General features: G+C 46.3%; 1 protein-coding gene across 1 annotated transcript; it reads right to left on the reverse strand.

Moving 5' to 3' along the window:
- Positions 1-9,494: 9,494 nt before the first annotated feature.
- Positions 9,495-10,882, reverse strand: LOC108315899 (cytosolic acyl coenzyme A thioester hydrolase-like). The gene is given in 2 exon segments (XM_037744605.1): positions 9,495-10,137; positions 10,140-10,882. Coding segments are annotated over 2 exon segments (1,005 nt in total). The 5' UTR covers positions 10,822-10,882; the 3' UTR covers positions 9,495-9,814.
- Positions 10,883-22,202: the final 11,320 nt, after the last annotated feature.

Consider the following 22,202-nt stretch of genomic DNA (forward strand, 5'->3'; position numbering starts at 1 on the left):
ATAGGGGCGAGCCGTTGCCCAGCACTTGGAGTGAGCTGAGAGCGGAACTGGCCTGTGTCTTGCTTCCCAGAGCAGGACTCCTTTTTCTTCCTCAGGCTGCCTGCTCAGAAACCACAGGGCAGCCCAAGGAGCAGGCTGCAGCTTGTGCAACCCTTGAGAGACTGAATTCCCATCTGACTGCTTCCATCCTGGGCCTAGGACACACTGCAGCTCTGGATGAGGCAGGTGAACGTGTCTGGAGTGCTGCTCATGAGCCTGGGGCTCTGCTCGGTGCTGGGGACTTGCCAGGGCTAGGGACCCTGGGCCTGAATCGCACACTAGGAGACCCTTAGCCACACAGAGGCAGAGTGGCATGGGAGACTGACCCCAGACAAGCAGCAGGGCCCTAAGATCTCACTGGAGGAGGGGAAAGAGGGCCTTCTTATGGCTCAGGGTGCCCCATGGCTGATACTCCAGCTTGGGAGGCAGTGAGAACGAGGACATAAGGACTTAGGCTATTTTGAGAAGTCTCGTGTACTGGGGAAGCAGGGTGTGGCTAGGGAGGTGCTGACAAGTGCAGGATGGAGCCAGGTGGGATAAGATTTATCCAACAAGGCAGGTGGGGCCCAGGGAAGCATCTCTGGGCTATAGTTAAACTTGAGCAACAGAAAAGAAAAAGCTGCTATTTAAACAACCAGCAAAATTATTCTAGCTTCTTCTGCCTCCTAAGTGGGTGGTATAATTCATATCAAAAGGATGATGCATTTTTACATGCCTGTAGAGGCTGCTAGGGGAAGGAGTTATGACGGATAATTTGGTAGTGTTAAAGGAAAAAGTAATTTCAAAGCTGGTCCTTAGTGGGTTTCTGAGCAGACAGAGATGGGCCCAGATGCAGTCTGGGGTGGGGGATGGGGGCTGACTACTCCACAGGAGAAAGGAAAAGGATGCTATGGGAGTCTGGCTGTCTGAGAAAGAGAAAGAGAGAATGAGTCTGGTGGAAGCTGGGTCTTAAGGAGGCAACATGGCTCATCAGGGTGGGGAGGTGGATAGAGGACACGGCCAAAGAATATCAACCTTAAGGTGTTTTCTATGCTAAAATGCAACGTAGCTCTCTCAGTTACACACAGGAAAAACGTGTTTCATATGCCTTATGCTAGAGCTTCTTGGAGGAAATCAAGGAAAAGAATCTATGTTTTACATTCGTCTTTATACAAGGCAGAAATGATAGCAGCCTCAGGAGGGAAGGAGGGAAGGAAGGAAGGAAGGAAAGATGGAAAGAAAGAAGGAGGGAAGGGAGGAAAGGAGGAATGGAGGAAGGGAGGAAGGAAGGAGGGATGGAGGGAGGGAGAGAGGGAGAGAGGACTGGACTTCAGTAGAAACAGAATATCAGAGTAAAAGGGGTTTGCGAACAAGTCCCCAGAGTTATTGCAGGAAACCTTGGGTTTTTCTCTATTGTGGGTTGAGGGTTTGATCTACTTTCTCTTGGATACAAAGCAAGGTGGCTCCATAAGGCCGTAGGACTTGGAAACATCCAAATGGCAGACACCTGGGTTTTATTTTTGTGTGTAATTTACTAAGTGATCAGCAAGAAGAGCAGAACTTGGGAAAGTTCAGAGCAGTCACTAAGGGGCAGGAGGAGATTCATCATCTTCAAGTCTAAATCCAGGTCTGCTCTGTCAAAGGCAGGTCCTCAGGTCACCTTCACAAAGGGGATTATAGAAACCCTGGTAGGATCAGGCAGGAAATAGGCTTGCCCTTTCCTTCTTCACACACACACCTGTGTGCACCCACCCCCTATGCCCCCTTCACCCTGGCCCCCCCACAAACCACCTCAGCTCAGAAAAGGACAGGTCTGACTCATGTCTCCCCTGCCGCCTTCCTTTTGCTCTCTCTTAAAGCAAGAAAAGTGGCTTTGAAGCCACTCGTAAATTATGGATCAGCTCATTAGCAGCCAGTTAAGATGACTGAGTGGTTTCCTCGGTATATTAGGGCAGCCCTGGGATCCTTCTGGCTGTAGATGAGAACACGTTTCTTTCCCTACCACTTAGAAACTGAGGTCACTCAAGGGGCTGACCCCAGAACTCCCCATGTTCGAGACAAGTTGCTTGTTCTTTTTCCTCTTGTTTTTTAAAACAGAGACGGGGTCTCACTATATTGCCTAGGCTGGTCTTAAACTCCTGGCCTCAAGCAATCCTCCTGCCTCAGCCTCCAAAAGTGCTGGGATTACAGGTGTGAGCCATCATACCTCACCTGCTTTGTTCTTTATAGAAGCATAGCTACTTCTTGGGAGGGGGATGAGGGAGAAAAGACTAAACATTGGGTACAGTGTACACTGCTCAGGTGATAGGTGCACTAAAATCTCAGAAATCACCACTAAAGAACTTACCCTTGTAACCACAAAACAATCATACCCCAAGAACTATAGAAATAAAAATAAAAATTGGCCGGATGCAGTGGCTCACTCCTGTAATCCCAACACTTTGGGAGGCTGAGGCAGGTGGATCACGAGGTCAGAAGTTCAAGACCAGCCTGGCCAATATGGGTCATGAGCACACTCTCTGGTTTTGAAGAGACTGGGGTCAGCTCTGCCCAAATCACATTGAAAAAGGTTCCCCACAGAAAAGAGGGGTTCCGTTATGCAGCAGGGGTGGAAGAGGTGCTGGGCAGATAAAAACAGCCGGCATCCACTGTGGCTGTCTATAAATTCATGAGAAAGCCTGGGGCGTTTCTCTGTAATGCAAGTTTGATCACATCACCATCTCACTTAATATCCTTCAGTGGCCTACAAGGTAAGGTCAGCTTCCTTCAAATGGTGTGCAAAGCCCTCCAGGCTCTGGCCCTGGTTGTATTACGGTAAAGCATATGATGGATTCTTCTCTGAAGAAATTAAGATATAAAGTTGATCCCTGTGGGTCAGGTGTTGGTAAGGCCTTTTGAGGGCACCCTGGTCAGGGCCATCCATGACTTGAAGTAGCTACAATTTTTTTTTAAATAATGTATTATTTATTATTATTGTTATTATTATTTTGAGAGAGATTATCACTCTGTTGTCCAGGCTGGAGTGCAGTAGCGAAATCTCGGCTCACTGCAACCTCCACCTCCTGGGTTCAAGCAATTCTCCTGCCTCAGCCTGCCTAGCACCTGGGATGACAGGTGCCCACCACCACGCCAAGCTAATTTTTGTATTTTTAGTAGAGAAGGGGTTTCACCATATTTATAGCCATGGCCAAATGCAGCGGTTCATCCCTGTAATCTTAGCACTTTGGGAGGCCGAGGCAGGCCACTTGAGGTCAGGAGTTTGAGACCAGCCTGGGCAACATGGCAAAATCTCATCTCTACTAAAAATACAAAAATTAGCTGGGCGTGGTGGTGCACACCTGTAATCCCAGCTACTTGGGAGGCTGAGACACAAGAATCATTTGAACTCTGGAGGTGGAGGTTACAGTGAGCCAAGATTGCACCACTGCACTCCAGCCTGGGTGACAGAGCGAGACTCCATCTCAGAAAAAAAAAAAAACACAAACCTACAAAGTCTTTCATAGGTCCCCTCCCCACCTCACCCACCGGCTGCATGAAGCTGGAAGGATGAATCTTCTTCCACCACTGGGCCTATCCCAACTATCCCCCTCCTTGGAGCGCAGGTCTAAGCAACTGTTCCAACCTCCCCAGCCTCAGGAAGTGCTTTTTCCTCTCACTCACATCTAAGATCTGCCTCCCACATCCCCTTGCCTACCCCAGAATTAGCCTCTTCCTTGCATTATTGATAATAAGGTGATATATATATATATATATATATATATATATATATATATATACTGGCTAGGATATTTCCCCAAAGCTGGGATGGGCAGGTTAAAATAGCACCTCAGTGGGACACCAACTCCCAGGTCCAGGTTGGCTGTGCAGGGCCCCATCAGGCTCACTTGCATAGCTATTTCTCCAGCCTAAGCTGAAGAAGTGAGCCCTTCTCTCCCACATTCTTCTCCACTACAGCTCCTTATCTTGTGCAAACAACTGATCCCAGAGTAACACACACAACTTTGTAAGAACACACCAATTTCAGGCATAAAATAGTTTCATTCCAAATTAGGAGATGGTGGTGCTCTAAATAAACAATCCTCAGAGACATAATTCAACAAATTCATTACATGTATATTACTAAAGGGTATTAACATCTCAGACTAAGTAATCCCTGTTAGGGGACTGTCAGGGCTTTCTCATACTCCCCAAGAATGATAGGTAGACACTGGCTGCTTTATATTAGCATAGCTCAATAGGTCAACTCTAGTGGTACATTCCAAAACAAAAAAAAAAATATCTTCCACAAAGCAAATTCCAGTCTCCATCTGAAAAGGTAGACACGGTTTGTATTCCTAAAATGTCATTTTTTTTCTCAGCTAAAAACAAAACAAAACAAACTTCAATTTATTGTAAAGTAACTTTTTAATTCCAGGACAAAGGACAACAAGGAGAGACAGAAGGTGAAGGCTGACTTCAAGATTTTGTTATAGGAGACACATTAAGACACCCAGTCAAAGCTAAAATTTAATCAGACATGGGAGTTTCCCAAATCTGTTCCAAACAGTGAAATGTTATATAATTGTAGCATTTTATTACATTGTATATAAAACTTCAGTTTAAAAGATAACTAAGATCAAAAGCAAGAAAAAGAAAATTTCCAGGTACCAGAAATGAAGCAGAAACCTGTAACCACAGAGGGTCAGAAAGGACAAATCCCAAAAAGAGTAGAAGAATAGTGAAATAACCCCATAAGAAGGCCTTAATAACTCAAGGCACTTACAGAATTCCTGTGAAAAATAACACTTATTGAAGATGAGCTTACACACAAAAATTATAAAATAGATGGGAAAGTTCCAAGTGCCAAGATAAGATATTCTACTGACTCAACAAATGGAATAACACACATCAGAGGAACTAGAGACTAAAAAGTGATCTGAAAGGGCCTTACATTTGATTAAAAAGTGAAACAGATAAAGGAGGTTCCCATATAACAAGAATAGAAAATTACAAAATAAGAACAAGAGGATTTACAATCTCTAGCTATAATTATGCATTTGTCTGTTTTTCCTTGCAGTTCTATCTCATTTTGCTTCATGTATTTTGAGTCAGCTTTCTTATTAGGTGCATGTACATTTCAGACTACTATGTCTTGTTGATAAATAGATCCTTTTGTCACTATGAAATAAACTTCTTTATCCTTGGAAATATTTTTTACTCTGAAATTTGCTTTGTATGATAGTAATATCGCTACTCCAGCTTTCTTTTTATTAAATTTGCAGGATATATGTTTATGATATTATTCTTTTTTGACCTATTTATGACTGTATTTAAAGTGCTTTTTTTGTAGGCAGTATATAGTTGGATCATGATTTTTTTAAAAAACACAACCGGACAATCTATGCCTTTTAATTGTGGTGTTTAGATCATTCACATTTAATGTAATTGTTGATATGGTTGAGTTTAAATCTACCATATTTCTATTTGTATTCTAGTTATTCCATTTATTCTTTGTTCTTTGTTCTCTCTTTTTGAGTTACTTAATATGTTTCATGATTCCATTTATCATAGGTTTACTTTATTCATCAGATATCACATGATATTCGTTTTATCATAGATCTACCTTATTCTTTTTAACCTCAGTTTAGTATTCCACAGTATAGATATACCATAGCTTATTTGTTTATCAATAGAAACTTAAATATTTTTTTCAAATTTTTATTATTACAAGAAATATTGTAATTAATATCTTTATTCGTGCCTCTTTGTTTTTGTTTGTTTGTTTCGTTTTTTGAGATAAGGTCTTACTGTCACCCAGGCTGGGGTGCAGTGGTGTGATCTCTGCTCACTGCAACCTTCACCTCTTGGACTCAAGTGATCGTCCCACCTCAGCCACCTGAGTAGCTGGGACTATGAGTGTGTGCCACCATGCCCAGCTCTTTTTGTATTTTCTGTAAAGACAGGATTTTGCCATGTTGCCCAGACTGGTCTGAAACTCCTGGCCTCATGCAATCCACATGCCTTGGTCTCTTAAAGTGCCGGGATCACAGGCATGAGTCACCATACCCAGCCATGCTTCTTTGAGCCTCTCTGAGTATTTCTGTAGGATCAAGTCTCAAAAGTGAAACTTCTGGGTCAAAAGATATGCATATATTCATTTTGATGGAGGCTGCTAAGTTCACCTCCAAAAAAGCTGTATCTATTTCTCTCACTAATAGCATTTTCCTACATTCTTGCCAACCTTAAATAGAATCTCCCCAAAATTTGCATGTTGAAGTCCTTGTCCCCAGCATCTCATAATATAACTGTATTTGAAGATAGGGCCTTTATTTTTATTTTTATTTTTGAGACAGAGTTTTGCTCTTGTTGCCCAGGTTGGAGTGCAATGGCGTGATCTCGGCTCACTGCAATCTCTGCCTTGCAGGTTCAAACTGTTCTCCTGCCTCAGCCTCTCGAGTAGCTGGGATTACAAGCATGCACCACCATGCCCAGCTAATTTTTGTGTTTTTAGTAGTGATGGGGTTTCACCATGTTGGTCAGGCTGGTCTTGAACTCCTGACCTCAGATGATCCATCTGCCTCATCCTCCCAAAGTGCTGGGATTACAAGTGTGAGCCACCACTCCCAGCCAAGATAGGGCCTTTGAATAAGTAATTAATGTAAAATGAGTCATATGGGTAGGCTCTAATCCAATGTGACTAGTGTTACAAAAAGAAGTTAGGACACAGAATTGAGCACACATAGCGGAAAGGCACAGCAAGAAGACAGCCATCTGCACGCTGAAGACAGAGGGCTCAGAAAAAAACCAAACCTGCCAATATCTGATCTTGGACTTGTAGTCTGCAGAGCTGTGAGAAAATAAATTCCTGTTGTTTAAGCCACCTATCTGTGGGATTTTATGGAATCAAACTAATACACCTGTCCACATATATTGCCCATTTTTCTTCTGGACTATCTTATTACTTTATAATAGTTTTTAATATGTTAACAATAACAACTTTTGTCCAGGGCAATTATACAAGCTATTGTCCAAAGTGACACACTTTGAGAGTGACAAATCCTAAGCCAGATGGGACACCAGGACAACAAATATAAACTAGAAGTGTTCTGAGAAAACTAGAATGTGTAGTTACCTTATTGTCTGTTATATTTTCTGCTCAACTTTTCTCCAAGTATATTGTTTTAAAACATTTTAATAGATATATTTTTAGAACAGTATAAAGCTTACAGAAACATTAAGCAGAAAATACAGAGTTCTCATATATGCCCTGCACCCTCTCCAACCCCATGCATGTGCACACCCCTATCATTATCACCTTGCATCAGTGTGGTATTTGTTACCATTGATTAACAAGTACTGATACATTATTATTAACTAAAGTCTGTAGTTTACATTAACGTTCATTCTCTGTGTTGTACAATTTTATGTGACAAATGTATGATGACAAATACATAGCACCGTATATCTACCATAACAGTATTACACAGAATAGTTCATCACCTTAAAAATGTTTTATACTCTATTATACAAATACATAGTACCCTATATCTACCATAACAGTATTACCTTAATAGTTCATCACCTTAAAAATGTTTTATGCTCTATTCATTCCTCCCACTCTCCCCTGTATCTCTAGAGACTACTGATCTTTTTACTATCTCTATAGTTAGCCCTTTCCAGAGTGTCATATCATTGGAATCAAACAGCATGTACCCTTTTCAGACTGGCTTTTTTCACTTAGCAATCCACGTTTAAAGTTCTCCTATGCTTTTTCATGGCTTAATAGCTCCTTTCTTTTTAATGATTAATAATATTCCATTGTACTGATGTGCCACAGTTTGTTTATCCATTTATCTATTGAAGAATAATATCCTGGTTGTTTCCAATTACTGGCAATTACAAACAAAGCTGCTGTAAATATTCATGTGCAGGTTTTTTCATGGGCAAATTTTTAACTCATTATGGTAAACACCTAGGAGCACAATTGCTGGATTTTATGGTAAGCCTATGTTTACCTTTGTAACAAATTGCTAAACTATCTTTCAAAGTGGCCCTACCAATACAAAACATTAGTCGAGCATGGTGGTGCCCACCTATAGTCCTGGGTACTAGGGAGGTTGAGCTACGAGAATTGCTTGAACCGGGGGGGTGAAGGTTGCAGTGAGCTGAGATCATGCCACTGCACTCCAGCCTAAGTAACAGAGTAAGACTGTCTCAAAAAAAAAAAAAAGTGGCCGTATTATTTGCATTCTCACTGGCAATAAATGAGAGTTCCTGTTACTCCATGTCCTAACCAGCATTTGGTGTTGTCAGTGTTTTGGATTTTAGCCATGTTGGGCATATAGTGATATCTGATTGTTGTTTTAGTTTGCAAGTCCCTAGTGGCATATGACATTGGGCATATTTTAATATGCTTATTTGCCATCTGTGTGTCTTCTTTATTTAGGTGCTTATTCAGAACTTTTAAAATTAGGCTTTAAGTCCTTTTTGTATTTTGGATGCAAGTCTTTTATCAGATATGTGTTTTGCAATGATTTTCTCCCAGTCTGTGGCTTGTCCTTCATTCTCTTAACAGTGTCCTTCACAGAGCAGAAATTTTTAATTTTAATGAAGTACAACTTAGCAATTTTTTTTATTTCATGAATCACGTTTTTTGTGTTGTATCTAAAACACCGTCACCAAACCCAAGGTCACCTAAATTTTCTTCCATATTATCTGCTAAAAACTTTGTGGATTTCAATTTTACTTAGGTCTATGATCCATTTTAAAGTAATTTTTGTGAAGTTTATAAGGTCTGTGCCTAGATTCACTAATTTTGCATTTGTACCAATTGCTCCAGCACTATTTGTTGTAAAGATTTTTCTCCATTAAATTACCTTTGCTCCTTTGTCAAAGACTAATTGGCTATATTTGTATTAGTCTATTTCTAGGCTCTCTATTCTATTCCATTGATTGATATGCCTATTGTTTCGCCAGTGCCATACAGTCTTGATTACCGTAGCTTTACAGTATCTTAAAGTCAGGTAGGGTCAGTCCTCTGACATTGTCCTCTTTTATTATTGTGTTGGATATTCTGGGTCTTTTTCCTCGCCATATAAATTTTTAAATCAAGTTGTTGAAAACCACAAAATAACTTGTTGGAGTTTTTATTGAAATTGTGTTAGATTTATAGGTTAAGTTGGGAGGAACTAACATCTTAACAATATTGAGTCTTCCTATTGATAAACATGAAATATTTACCCATTTATTTACCAGAGTTTTCTTTCCTCAGAGTTTTGTAGTTTTCTTTGCACAGATCCTGTATATATTTTGTTAGATTTATGACTAAGTCAGCTTGTCTTCCTTACTTCCCTCCCCTCCCTCCCTCTCCTCTTTCCTTCATTCCTTCTCTTTCTTTTTTTCTATCTTTCCTTCTTTCTGGTTCTAATGTAAATGGCATTGTGTTTTTAATGTCAAATTCCAGTTGTTAATTGCTGTTATATAAGAAAGCAATTGACTTTTTTTTTTCCCAAGCAAGCAGCAGCTTTATTAGTGGTGCTGGGTTCTCCCCATACCTTACAGTGTGCTTGGAAGCATTCCTGAGGGTTTCCATGGAATGCCTCCCGGCACTTGGGACAACACTGTAGCATCAACACTGGGATGATATAAATAAAGCTTTGGTGTGTAGGTTTGCAGGAGAGAATATAGGTTAACACTGTGATACAAAAACTTCAGACAACACCAGCTCTCAATGTGAATTGGGTTTCTGGCCAAGGGGGTATCTTCTAAGTGACTGGATGCTGGGCCTGTTGCCATGGCTACAGCGGGAGGAGGGTGTCTAGGGCTGGGGCTCCGCGTGGACCTGTCGCTTCGCCTTCATCTGCAGGTACTGCCCTTTGCCTTCCTCAAAGCACTTCTTCTCGTCCTCGGTCTCGGGCACAAGCTGGGGCACGGGCAGCGACCTGCCCTCCTGGCTCAGCAACAGGTAGGTGAAGAAGGCACCGGCCACCCGGTTGCGCTTCTGAGAGCTGTCCACAACAGGGTCGGCATCCACCAAGACCTCGATCTCCATGGACTTATTGCTCATGAAGGTCATTCGTCCTGAGATGGTGATGACGAAGCCTTTTCTGATCTTGTCGTGGAAATTAATGTTGTCCACGAAGCTGTGACGATGTTGGTCTTGCAGTGGCGTGCAGTCACAATCCCAGCGACCTCGTCCATGAGCTTCATGGTCACGCCTCCATGCACAAAGCCATGTAGGGTACAGTCTGAAAGCCCCACCAGGTGAATCAAGCTGGACTGGCTGTAGCTGACAGTGTTCGGCTCTGGGTTGAGGACTGGCTGGACAATGTCCCGGTTCCTCCACTTGGTCTCCATGTGCTCCAGCTTCTGGGCTTCATATCGCTTCCAGCCCTCCTCCTCCTGCTCCTGCCGGGAATACACCACAGGGGGCACCTCAAGGACCTTGTCCACATTCTTCAGCCACAGGGGCACATACCAGAGGGTGGACTTACTGGTCAGGTTTTTGGCACCTGTGAGGATGTTTTCAGACAACACGTTGACCTGCACCTCCACCAAGTGCTTAGAGGTAGAGGTGATCTCCTCGCTGGCGTGGGCCACCTCCCCGATGCACATGGACGACAGGAAGTTGGTGCACTCAACCTGAGCCAGCGTGGCCACACAGCGCTCCCCGTTCTGGCTGTTGCATTGCCAGGTGCTGATGATGGCACCCGCCTCCTTGATCATCTTCAGGATGGTCCCCCCGTGGACATTGCTGGCTATGTTGGTGTCATCTGGCTGCATGATCTGGATGGTGGAGGGCGTCCTGACATCTGGGCCCAACATGCTGGCGGCTGCAGCGGCAGCAGCAGCAGGTGGCTGCAGGAGGGCACAGGTGTCTGGCAGGCCTGGCGCTGAGCGATTGACTTTTATATATTAACCTTGTATGCTGCCCCTTGCACTTATGTATTAGTTCTGGGAGTTTGTGGTCGATTCTTTGAAATTTTCTACATAACCACATTATTCACAAACAAAACTATTTTCTTTCTTTCCATTCTGTATACCTTTCTTTTTCTTTTCTTGTCCTATTGCATTAGCTATGTCTTTCAGGACAACGTTGAATAGGACTGGAGAAAGGCAACATTCTTGCCTTGTTCCCAATCTTAGGGAGAAAGCATTTAGTTTCTCATCATTAAGTATGATAGTACCAATTACTTTCTTACAATGTGGAAAGCAATAAAATCTAATTTAAAATATGTCTATATTTTCTAGATTTTTTGCCTTTCTTAAAAAGGCCTTCCCTACTCCAGGGTTATAGAAGTACATCCCTATATTTTCTTTCTTTTAATAATTGCATAGGTTTGTTTTTTACCTATGCTTCTTTAATCCATCTGAAAATTATTTTGTATGTGGTGTGAGCTAGGGGTCTGTGGCAGATAGATACTATATGATGGCTGGCTCAAAATTCATATCAGTGCCCTTCTGGTGTGTCTTCCTGTATTGCAAAGATTCCCCTCATGCCCTAGAATTCCAGATGTAATGAAGAGTCCCCTGGTTAGATGTCTTCAGGGTCCATTACAGCTCCAAGCCAATGACTGAGCACAGAGAGGAAACTAGGGCATAGCCAATTCTTCCCACCATGAGACTTCTTTATGGGCAATCTTTGTGGTAGCCAAGACTTTCCTCAGAGCTTCACCAGAGTCTGAGGCCTTTTCTGGCCATCGCTTCTTCCTTCTCTCTTTCCTTTCACAGGTGTCATAACTGTGTTACAGTCAGAAGACTTTCCCTGCTATTTCTGCTCCCTCTCCCTTTTCCCTTACACGGACAGTATCACAACGCACCTCTTACCCTCTTAAACTCCATCTTGATGTCTGCCTCCTGGGGACCTAAGCAGATACAACTGACATGAAGCTTCAAGTTATTTGGAGAAAAAGCTAGCACCACCACCATTTTATTAGCACAGATCCTGGTAGAGGTGTGTGGTCTCAGAACAACATCCATGGCAAAAACTTCCTACTGTCTGGCAGCTTCCAGACTGTAGCAGACATCATCTCCATCAGTGGCTCAGTTCTGCATTGTGACTTTGGAAATGTGTCTGGTAAGTTCAACTAAAGTCTTTTTCTTCAATGCCTCCTACAACCCTGACTGCTATGGGTACCTTCCATAAATTCCTTTCTGATTAAAATATTTAGAATAGATTCTCTTTGCAGGAAGCAAAGCCATCACCAATATATTATCTAAGTTAATTTTTCCCAGTGGGAAATCTGTTGTCCCCAAATCATTGCTCCCAAACCGTTTTTGAATAGCAGTCCTTTTGTACTGGTTTAAAAATGCCCCGTTAGCATACACTACATTTCCATGGATCTGTTTCTTTACTGTCCCATTGATTGAATTACACCACTATCACTCTGCATTAATCACTTTATAGTAAATATTTGTATGTGGAAGGGCTGTGTCTTCCTCATTGTTCTTGCTGTGTCAAAATTTGTTTGACTATTCTTGTACATTTTTTCTTCTAAGATGACTTTTAGAATTAGCTTGTAAAGTTACATTTTTAGAACTCTTGTTAAGTTTTTATTGGGACTTTACTGAATTTATAGATTAATTTTGGGAAAATTTACGTTTTTACAATATTGGATCTTCACCAAGGTCCATTCGTATTGGGGGCTAGCTAAATGGCTTAGGAATAGGCCTGAAGCTTGAAGGCACACAGACTGATGAGCAGGCTATTCCAATGCCATCAGATTATTGTCTCAGTACCCAATGCAGAGGTTGCAGAGAGAGCCTCCAGGATGTCCTGGGAGAGTCCAGAAAGTCTTCATAGGCATAAAGGCAGCATCTGAGCTGGGATGTGAAGGATGACTAAGATTTTTCTATCCCAGGAAGGGACAGCATGAGCCAAGGTACCCTGGCATGAGACGACCTGGAGTGTTTGGGAAATCACAGGTTGTTCTGGATCACTCGAGCAGGGAGTGGCAAGGGGTTTGGGAGAGGTGCTACCAAAACAGTGACTGATTTGACCAGAGGGGTTATCATCTGACAGCCAACGTGTGTGCTAGGCACCATCCTAAGCTTATCGAACATGTACAACATCCCAGTTACAGAGCTACTGTCATGATCTCCATGTTACTGTGAAACAATATAGTTAAAGAGAAGTCAGCTGGTCACCGTGGCTCATGCTTATAGTCCCAGCACTTTGGGAGGCCAAGGCAGGAGGATCACTTGAGCCCAGGTGCTTGAGACCAGCCTGGGGGAGCATAATGAGACCCCTCTATAAAGAATTTTTTTTAATTAGCTGGATATGGTGGTACACATCTGTAGTCCCAGCTACTTGGGAGGCTCACTTGAGCCTGGGAGAAAGAGAGAGAGAGAGAAAAGTTAAGCGACCATCTGAAAGCCATGTGGCCAGAAAGTAACGGAAGTAAGACTGAAGCCCAGGGAGATGGTCCCCAGGGGCCATCCATCTTATCTCCGCACTGTCTGAAGAGCCTCATAGGCTGAAGCACAGAGCCCCGGCCCATTAATCCCAGTGCCCTGTTGCCCACAGATGCACAAGGATGAGCCTGTAGAGTCTGACTATACCTTACAAATAAGATTTGCTAAACCAGGAAAGGAGAGACATGGCAATTCCTCTTGCAAGAGGCTAATTTAAGCAGCAGCCTCAGGAGAGATGATATCTGGGCAGACACATGATACCTGAACCAAGGCAGCTACCAGAGAATAGAGAGGAAAGGCTGGGAAAGAGGCCATCAGGACTTGAATCTCAGACTCAGACTCCAAATCAAATCTGCTTTTCACACCACGCTGTCACCCAGTCATTCATTCAGCACTTACTAGGACCTTACTAGGTATAAGACTGGGTGCTGGCTTCCAGGATACATCCTGCTTCTGCCCTAAGGCTGGGCCCAGAGCTTAAAAAGGTGGCCAGTCAAGGCCGGGCACAGCGGCTTATGCCTGTAATCCCAACACTTAGGGAGGCCAAGGCAGGAGGATCACCAGGTCAAAAGATGGAGACTATTCTGGCCAACATGGTGAAACCTTGTCTCTACTAAAAAAAAAAAAAATGCCAAAAATTAGCTGGGCATGGTAGCATGCACCTGTAGTCCCAGCTACTCGGGAGGCTGAGGCAGGAGAATTGCTTGAACCCAGGAGGCAGAGGTTGCGGTGAGCCAAGATCGCACCACTGCACTCCAGCCTGGCAACAGAGCGAAATTTCATCTCAAAAAAAAAAAAAAAAAAAAAAAAAAAAAGGTGACTGCTCAGAGCTGTCCCAACCACACCACATAACAAGAGGGCCCAGGATGTAGCCAACTCCCCTGGCTTCCCACAACATCCCAGCACAACACAACATCCCAGCACAGCCTTCCCTGTCCGTGTGGGGCTCACACCCTCTGCCCTCTCATAGCACAGAACGTCTCTCTCCCTTCCTCTCTCTCCTTTCTTCCCTTTCTCCCTCTCTCCCTCTCTCCCTTCCTTCCTTTTTTTTCATTCAACAAACATTCACAGATTGCTGGCCTTCTGCCAGGCTCTAACTAGGTGCTGGAGAAGCAAAGATGCAAGATGAAGTCTTATCCCAAATAATTACAGGAAAGAGAAAAGAAACATAAGAAATAGCCATCAGTAATCTGTCTAGGAACCATAGGGATGCAAAGGTCTCAAAGGGTACTGTGGGGGTTGGGGGGTGTCAGGGGAGCATTTCTTTGCCAAAGAAGCAGCTTCAGCCTCACTGAGGAGGTGCGACAAAGCCTGGAATGTTCTGGAAACTACAAACATGGGGTCAGGTTTTAAAGCCGAAGCTTTGGTCTGGAGATACACAGGCAGAGTTTGGCATCCTGGCTGTGCCACGCACAACCTGTGTAGCCAAGGTGAGTTATTAAACGTCTTTGAAACTATTTCTTCATTTGTAAAGTGGGGATAATAATTCTCATTTCATAGGGTCATTGTGAGAATTAATTGAGAATATTTATCCCACAAAATATCTTTTGGACACCTACTGTATGCCAAACACAGCTCCAGCCTGGGTGTGCACAGTTAAACAAAACAGATCAAGTCCCTGCCCTCATGAGGCTCATATTCTAGTGGAGGGAGACAGACAGTGAATACATGGAAGCATGACATCATGTCAAGTAGTGGTAAGTGACTGCAAAACAGTAAAGCAGGTGTCTCAGGTTGGGCTCCTCAGGAGCAGCCCCTGAGACAAGGATTTGCCAAGAAAGTGCTCCCAGGGGCTGCTGGTAAGGGACTGGGCGGGCAGGGCAGGGGGAATGAGGAGGCCCTCAGGGATTCAGCCTCAAGTCCAGCCTCACAGAGGAGGCTTCAGCCTGATCTCGCAGGAATCACCGACATGGTCCCAGCCCTCCACACCCCCACACCCTTAGTCACTTGTTAGAGGACACCCAGGGATGTAAATTTCCAGGCTGTTCTGGTGTCTGCAGGAAAAGCAGCCTCCAGTAGCCCAAGGATGGGTCTCTAGAGAAGATGAAGAGAATGGAAGAAGGAAGGAAGGAATGGAGGGAGGGAGGGAGGGAGGGAGAGAGGAAGGAAGGAAGGAAGGAAGGAAGGAAGGAGGGAGGGAGGGAGGGAGGGAAGGAAGGAAGGAAGGAAGGAAGGAAGGAAGGAAGGAAGGAAGGAAGGAAGGAAGGAAGGAAGGAAGGGAAGGGAGGGAGGGAGGAGAGGGAAGAAAGGAGGGGAGGGAGGGAAAAGGAAAGGAAGGAGAAAGGAGGGAGAGAGGAAGGAAAGAAGGAAGGGAGGGAGAGGAAAGGAAGGAAGGAAAGGGAGGGAGGAAAAGGAGGGAAAGGAAAGGAAGGAGGGAGGGAGGGAGGGACAGAGGAAGGAAGGGAGGAAGGGAGGGAGGGATGACGGGAAGGGACGGGGGGAGACCTGGCCCATGAATCCCAGTGCTCTGTTGCCCACAGAGGCCCAAGAATGAGACTGTAGGAAGATCTGGCTCTTCAGGGTTTGCTGGTCAACAAAATGTTAGTAACTTACATTTACAAATGCTTTAGCATGCCCAAGACAGTTTCCTCTCTCCTCAGGGTAGACAAGTGGTGGTTGACCCAGTAGCCATCCTACCCCCTCCCACTGGGCAGCAGCCATGCCCTTCAGACAGGACAATCCCACCCCCGTGCACAGGTCTAAAGGCTGTTTGGTCCAGTGAGAGAGATGCAGACAGGGAATCCAGAGATGTGGGATCCAAAGTCCAGCTTGGCCATAATTGGCTGAGTGATCTTGGGCTCGTCTGTTCCCCTCTCTGGGCAACACTTTCCTTGTTGGTCACGTGAGGGGCTTGTGTTACCAACAGGTGGTCTGTAACATTTCTTCTGGCACTGGGATCCTTTTATTTCTAAGACTGTAAATTGCCTGGCCTGTGAGAGGACAGCTGAGGGTCGTGGACAGAGTCTAAGGTGAGGAGTACGAAGATCCAGTTCAGACCTGGGCCCGACTTAGCACCTCTGTGCCCCTCAGAGCTTCATCATCCTCATCTACAGGATGAAGAAAAGTCATTCTTGCCCAAATTACTTTCCTGGGTGAATAAAAGACAATAAAGCTGCAGAAAATATAAAATTTTTACCCTTGCTAATTATTTGTGAGCATCTGCTCAATCCGGGCATTGCGGTGAGAACCTTACGTACTTTATCTAAGTTCATACGGAGACCTAGAGGTGAGAACTGTACCCAGGGTTGTTCGGGGAAATGCTTAGCAGCCAGCCCGCCGGGGGGAAGGCCCTGATTTGTAGTGTTTGCCCATTTCTGTGGTGTCAATGCTTCCACTTTGGCCCTTTCCAGCTGAGCAATCTCATGTTACTGAATGCAGAGCTGGGGAGAAATGCACGTACCGTAGTTGGCTTTCCAGGGTGGAAACCAGCCAGCTCCAGTGCATCACCGACTCTATCCACTTTATTTATAAGAAATCGGATTCCGAAACATGTCCAGATTCACAGTCAATACTAGCAGAGTCAGGATTGAAACCCAAGCCTGACTGCCTAGAAGCTCGGTGGCCCCTGCTCTTCTCTCTGCTGAGGGGAACGGGGGGTGCCTGCACTCACGGAGAGAGGCTGAACTTTTAAATCAGAAGGTGCAGGTTTGAAGCCTGGCTCCCTTGCTTCCTGGCTGTAAGAGACTTGAATGCACCACTTAGCCACTCCTAACCTAAGGCCTCAGTTTTCTCATCTGTTAAATGGGAGAGAGTGAGCGCCCAGCACACACGGTTTCTCTGTGATTCCAGTGAATATGGCCGTGCTTTGGGACAGAGAAGCTCATTTTGTAAGCAGCAGCACCTGGAGCCACAGTGGTGATGAGCTGCTCACCTACTGCTTCCAGCAGGACTTGGGGCCCCCAGCCCACTTCCCTGTGCCCGAGGATCTGTAGTTGAAGGCCAGTGTAAGCATCTCGGGGCTTCTGCTTCAGTCCTACCATGGAGCTCCCCTCCCTCAGCTCCCAATCCCTAACATTCCAGCACAAGTCCCTCCCTTCTGCCCCTTCCCTGTGAGTTAAGCCCAGCAGAAACCAGAACCCTTCTCAGAGGTGCCGGAATCCTGTGCCCCATAAATCGGTATGCTGAGCTGAGAGACCAAAGGAACGCTCTGGAAAAGGAAGTCAATCACCTGATGATTGTTTTTAAATATGATCTCATGAACTCAGACCTACCCATGGGATCAAACTGCCTTCCACCACCGCCACCCCCAGTAAGGATATTTGGGGCTCAAACTTCCTTCTCTTGATGCTCAAGCAGCATAGGGTACAAAGGGCCCTGTGGCAGGGCTCAGGGTCTCCTGGAAACCATGCCCTGCTTGGTGACATGGCCCAGAGGGAGCTCAGGTACCCTCTTGAAACCTGCACTCACCCAGTCTAGCTGACTGACAGAGACAGAAGTTCTTTGGGGAACTTGTGTAAGAGGGAGACATTGTGTTCTCTTTAGAAGCCAAGACTATCCCCAAATCACATGAATTTACATACACACATGTGTGCACACATGCCCTTGCACACACAAACACGTGTGCCCATTTGCACACACACTCACCTACATGTGTGCCCACTCCCATCTTATTCATCCTGGAGAGCCCTGAGATTCTGGAGATGCAGAGATGCACATTGTGATGTTGACTATGGTTCTCAGAAGAGGCAAGAAAGAGATTTTGGGGTGACCCAAATCCCAGCAGAGCCCCTAGCGATGCAGAAGGGGAAGAGCATGGACTGGAAACCGCAAGAGAACAAGAAACCGGAGAAGGGATTCCTGACGGGAAGAAGGATTCTGGAGCCACCTCCGGAGGGGCAGCTTCCCTGTGGCTGGCTTCTTGGTAGAACATGGACAGCAGGAGCTTTGCAAAGGGCAGGTTTAACCTGGAACAAAGAAGAACAGACCTAGGATCTGAGAAAGGGACCATTCGTTCTGAGCGATGGGGGGAACTCTGAGTAAGGACTGATCTGGCCTTAGATCGAAGGATGGAAGGAAGGGCAGGCTGTGACGAGGCCTGAAACCCCTCCAATGGGCTGGGACAAGCAACCAGCCAGAGTGGTTCTTGTGGGCCAGGGCTCCTCTTTGCCCTGGCTTGTGTGTGATGTTATCCAGAGCTTTCCTTTAAGTATATGCCTGGGGGGATGGTCTGTACAGAGATGGACTGGGGATGTTGGGGGCAAGGGAAGGGGAGCAGGGACAGAGTTTGGAAGCTGGGGTGGCCCTGGGAGGTTTGTCATGTCCTCTTGACATTAAGTGGGGTGATAACAGGCACTGAGAGCAGCTCTCGCTGTGGGAACCTCAGCTAAGAAGAGGAGATTAGTGGGGTGGGGACAGGTAGTCTAGTAGGACAGGAAGCATCAACTAAGGGACCTCCCAGGTGGCACAGCCCTGGTGAACTGACCATTATCCCAGATGGGGCCAATCAAACTCCAAAGAGAGGGGAACCTGCAGACCCTCCTTGGCCAATGTGTTCAACCCTTATGAGGGCTTGGAATGCCCACACCCCACACCCTAGGCTGCCTTAGCCTGGCACAGGACACCCCCATGACTGAAGCTGTGAGTGTGGGGTCTGTGCAAAGTCTTAGGGCCACTCCATATGGCCTTGGGGGGCCCAGTAACCTGCCCAGACCACATCAGAGCCTGCAGCCTGGTCCCTGGGTCATTTCTAGATTCAAGGACTTCCCCTTACAGTGTTGGACAAGTCCCGTGCCCTGGGGCTCAGGGTTACCTTTTTCTCCTCCCAGATTCATCACCCCCATCCCAGCAAACCTCAGTGGGTGCTGAGAACACTCTCAAAGGCATGAATCCCACAGTTTCTGACAGCCAATGGGCCACCTTTCTCAGATGCTGAGCTTAAGTCTCTGAGGGCAGCTTCTGAGAGTTGCCCCCTGGTTCTGCCCAGGAAAGGAGACTTGACCTCTCCAGAGGCAGATGTGGGATCCCTTAGAGATTGTGGATCTGCACCAGCAGAAGGGAAGGGCTGGTGAAGACTCCTTAGACGTCCTTGTCCACCCCATGTGCTGCACAGATGAGGAACCTGAGGCCCAAAGAGGGGACACGGTTACTCCTGGGCTCCAGAGACGGGTTCAGGGCAGATCTAGGGCTGAACCTGGGGCTCCCATCATCCATTTTTCTTCTTTTCTTTTTCTTTTTTGAGACAGAAAGAGACTCTGTCTCCAGGCTGGAGTGCAGCAGCACTTTCTTGGCTCACCACAGCCTCCTCCTCCTGGGTTCAAGAGATTCTCCTGCCTCAGCCTCCTGAGTAGCTGGAACTACAGGCAAGCGCCACCACACCCAGCTAATTTTTGTATTTTTAGTAGAGACGGGGTTTCACCATGTTGGCCAGGGTGATCTCGGTCCCTTGACCTCAGGTGATCCGCCTGCCTCGGCCTCTCAAAGTGCTGGGATTACAGGCGTGAGCCACTGTGCCCCGCCCCCACTGCCCATTTTTTTCTATCAAAGTTCATGCTACTGTCCCAAGGCCCTGCTCCAGAAACAGAGCCACAGAAGCCTTCTGAGCCTAGGCGAAGACCTGGCCCACCCTACTGTCCCAGGATGGGCGTTGGTGAGGGCCAGGACGAGCTCTGGCAGAGGCAGGAAAGCAAGCACTGTCTAAACACGCTGTGGGGCCTGCATGTCTGGCTGGCTGTCCCCCAGGCCAGGTGGACCTCTGACACACAGCAGGAATTTTCCACTGGCGCATCCTCTGGCTGGTTGGGATCCAACGCATTTTCGAGCCTTTTTTTTTCACTCCAGTTGTCTCCCCTGCCCCATGAAGATGCAACCTGAGGGCCAGAGCATGGGGGCCGTGAGTCTTCAGAGAGGCTTCGGGAGCCCCCCTTCTCTGACCCAGAAGCCACCAGTCAGTACCTAAAATCCAGAATGAAGGAAAGGAAAATCACTTTTAATAAATCTATATCGATAGTGAAATTAAAGTTCAGAGAGAAGGTGACATGCCCAAGGTACATCAACACAGGCTTGTCTAAGCCTGGCACATCCTATTTCCCCTGTACCCGCTTCCCAAGGTTGAGAGCTAAGGTCACCAGAAGACACTGCAGGGGGTAGTTTCAAAGATGAAGCTGCAGCCAGGTTCAGTGGCTCACACCTTTAATCCCAGCACGTTGGGAGGCCGAGGTGGGCAGATCACCTGAGGTCAGGAGTTTGAGACCACGTTGGCCAACATGATGAAACCCTGTCTCTGCTAAAAATACAAAAATTAGCCAGCTATGGTGGCACATGCCTGTAGTCCCAGCTACTAGGAGGCTGAGGCAGGGGAATCACTTGAACCCAAGAGGCAGAGATTGCAGTGAGCTGAGATCACACCACTGCACTCCAACCTGGGTGACAGAGTGAGGCTCTGTCTCAAAAAAAAAAAAAAAAAAATCTGCAAGAGGGAGCTAGGCCATCCATGTGGGGACACTGCCAGCTCACAGAAGTCCCTGGGTTTGACAGCTGAGTGTGCCAGTGACACACATGTCCCCGTGCTGTGTCTCTCCAACCTGTCAGCAGCAAGGCCAACAGCTCCTTCCCAAAGGCAAGGCCAGGAGGTCGGGACCCACACTTTAGGAGCCTGTGACCCCTCATCCTGCATTACAGTGGTAGGGCTGTTTCCTGGGTTGGGACTGACATAGTCTACCCTGCATTCAGAGCATTCCCTGGGCAGCAACAAGGGTCTTGACCTGGAACCTGTTGGGAGGACAGCCTGAGAGGCTGGGCCTGCATACAGAGGCCAGGTGGGCTGGAGCCTGAGTCTTGTGGGGCCTTTGTCAAGCCATGCAGGAGGGCCACAGGAGGCCACAGTGGGCAGCCACAGGAGGCCACAGTGGGCGGCCACAGGAGGCCACAGTGGGCTGCCACAGGCTGCTGCTTGTTCCCAAGGCAGTGTTCCTGGTGGTTGGGGTGGTACCTGTGCCTGCAGGGCAGCACAGGTAGGAAGAAGACCACTTCACACAGAAAATGGCATTCTGTGGGCTCTTCCCTTGGACCCTGGGAATGTTTCCTAGAATCACCAACTTCCCAGAGCCTGGACCTCCACAAAACCAAGGAGACTCCAGCCCATTCAGAGAGGTGGGCAAGTGGGGAAGATGACGACAGGAAGATCTGGAGTACCATTTGTTCTGTGCAACTCCCACCCTCATGAAACCCCTTTTGTGGTTTGAATGTTTCCTTCCTCTGAAACTTATGTTGAAACTGAATCCCAATGTGGCAGTATTGAGAAATGGGGCCTTTAAGAGGTGATTAGGTCAGGAGGGCTCTGCCCTTATGACTGGACTAATCCATTCATGGATTAATGGATTACTGGGTTAGTGAATTAATGGGCTATCACGGGAGTGAGGCTGATGGCTTTATAAAAAGAAGAGAGATCCGAGCTAGCACGCTTAGCCCCCTCACGCTGTGATGACCTACACCACCTAGGGGCACTGCACAGAGTCCCCACCAACAGGAAGACCCTCAGCAGCCCCTCAGCCTTGAACTTCTTCGCCTCCATATCTTAAGAAATTCCTTTTCTTGACCAGGCACAGTGGCTCATACTTGTAATCTTAGCACTTTCGGAGACTGAGACGAGTGGATCACTTGAGGTCAGGCATTCAAGACCAGCCTGTAAAAATACAATAATTAGCGAGATGTGGTGGCAGATACCTGTAATCCCAGCTACTCAGGAGGCTGAGGCAGGAGAACCACTTGAACTCAGGAGGCAGAGGTTGCAGTGAGCCAAGATTGCACCACTGACTCCAGGTTGGGGGACAGAGCAAGACTCTGTCTCAAAAATA

The sequence above is a fragment of the Cebus imitator genome, unplaced genomic scaffold (genome assembly GCF_001604975.1).
Source record: "Cebus imitator isolate Cc_AM_T3 unplaced genomic scaffold, Cebus_imitator-1.0 Scaffold180, whole genome shotgun sequence".
In the NCBI taxonomy this organism is placed as follows: Eukaryota; Metazoa; Chordata; class Mammalia; order Primates; family Cebidae; genus Cebus; species Cebus imitator.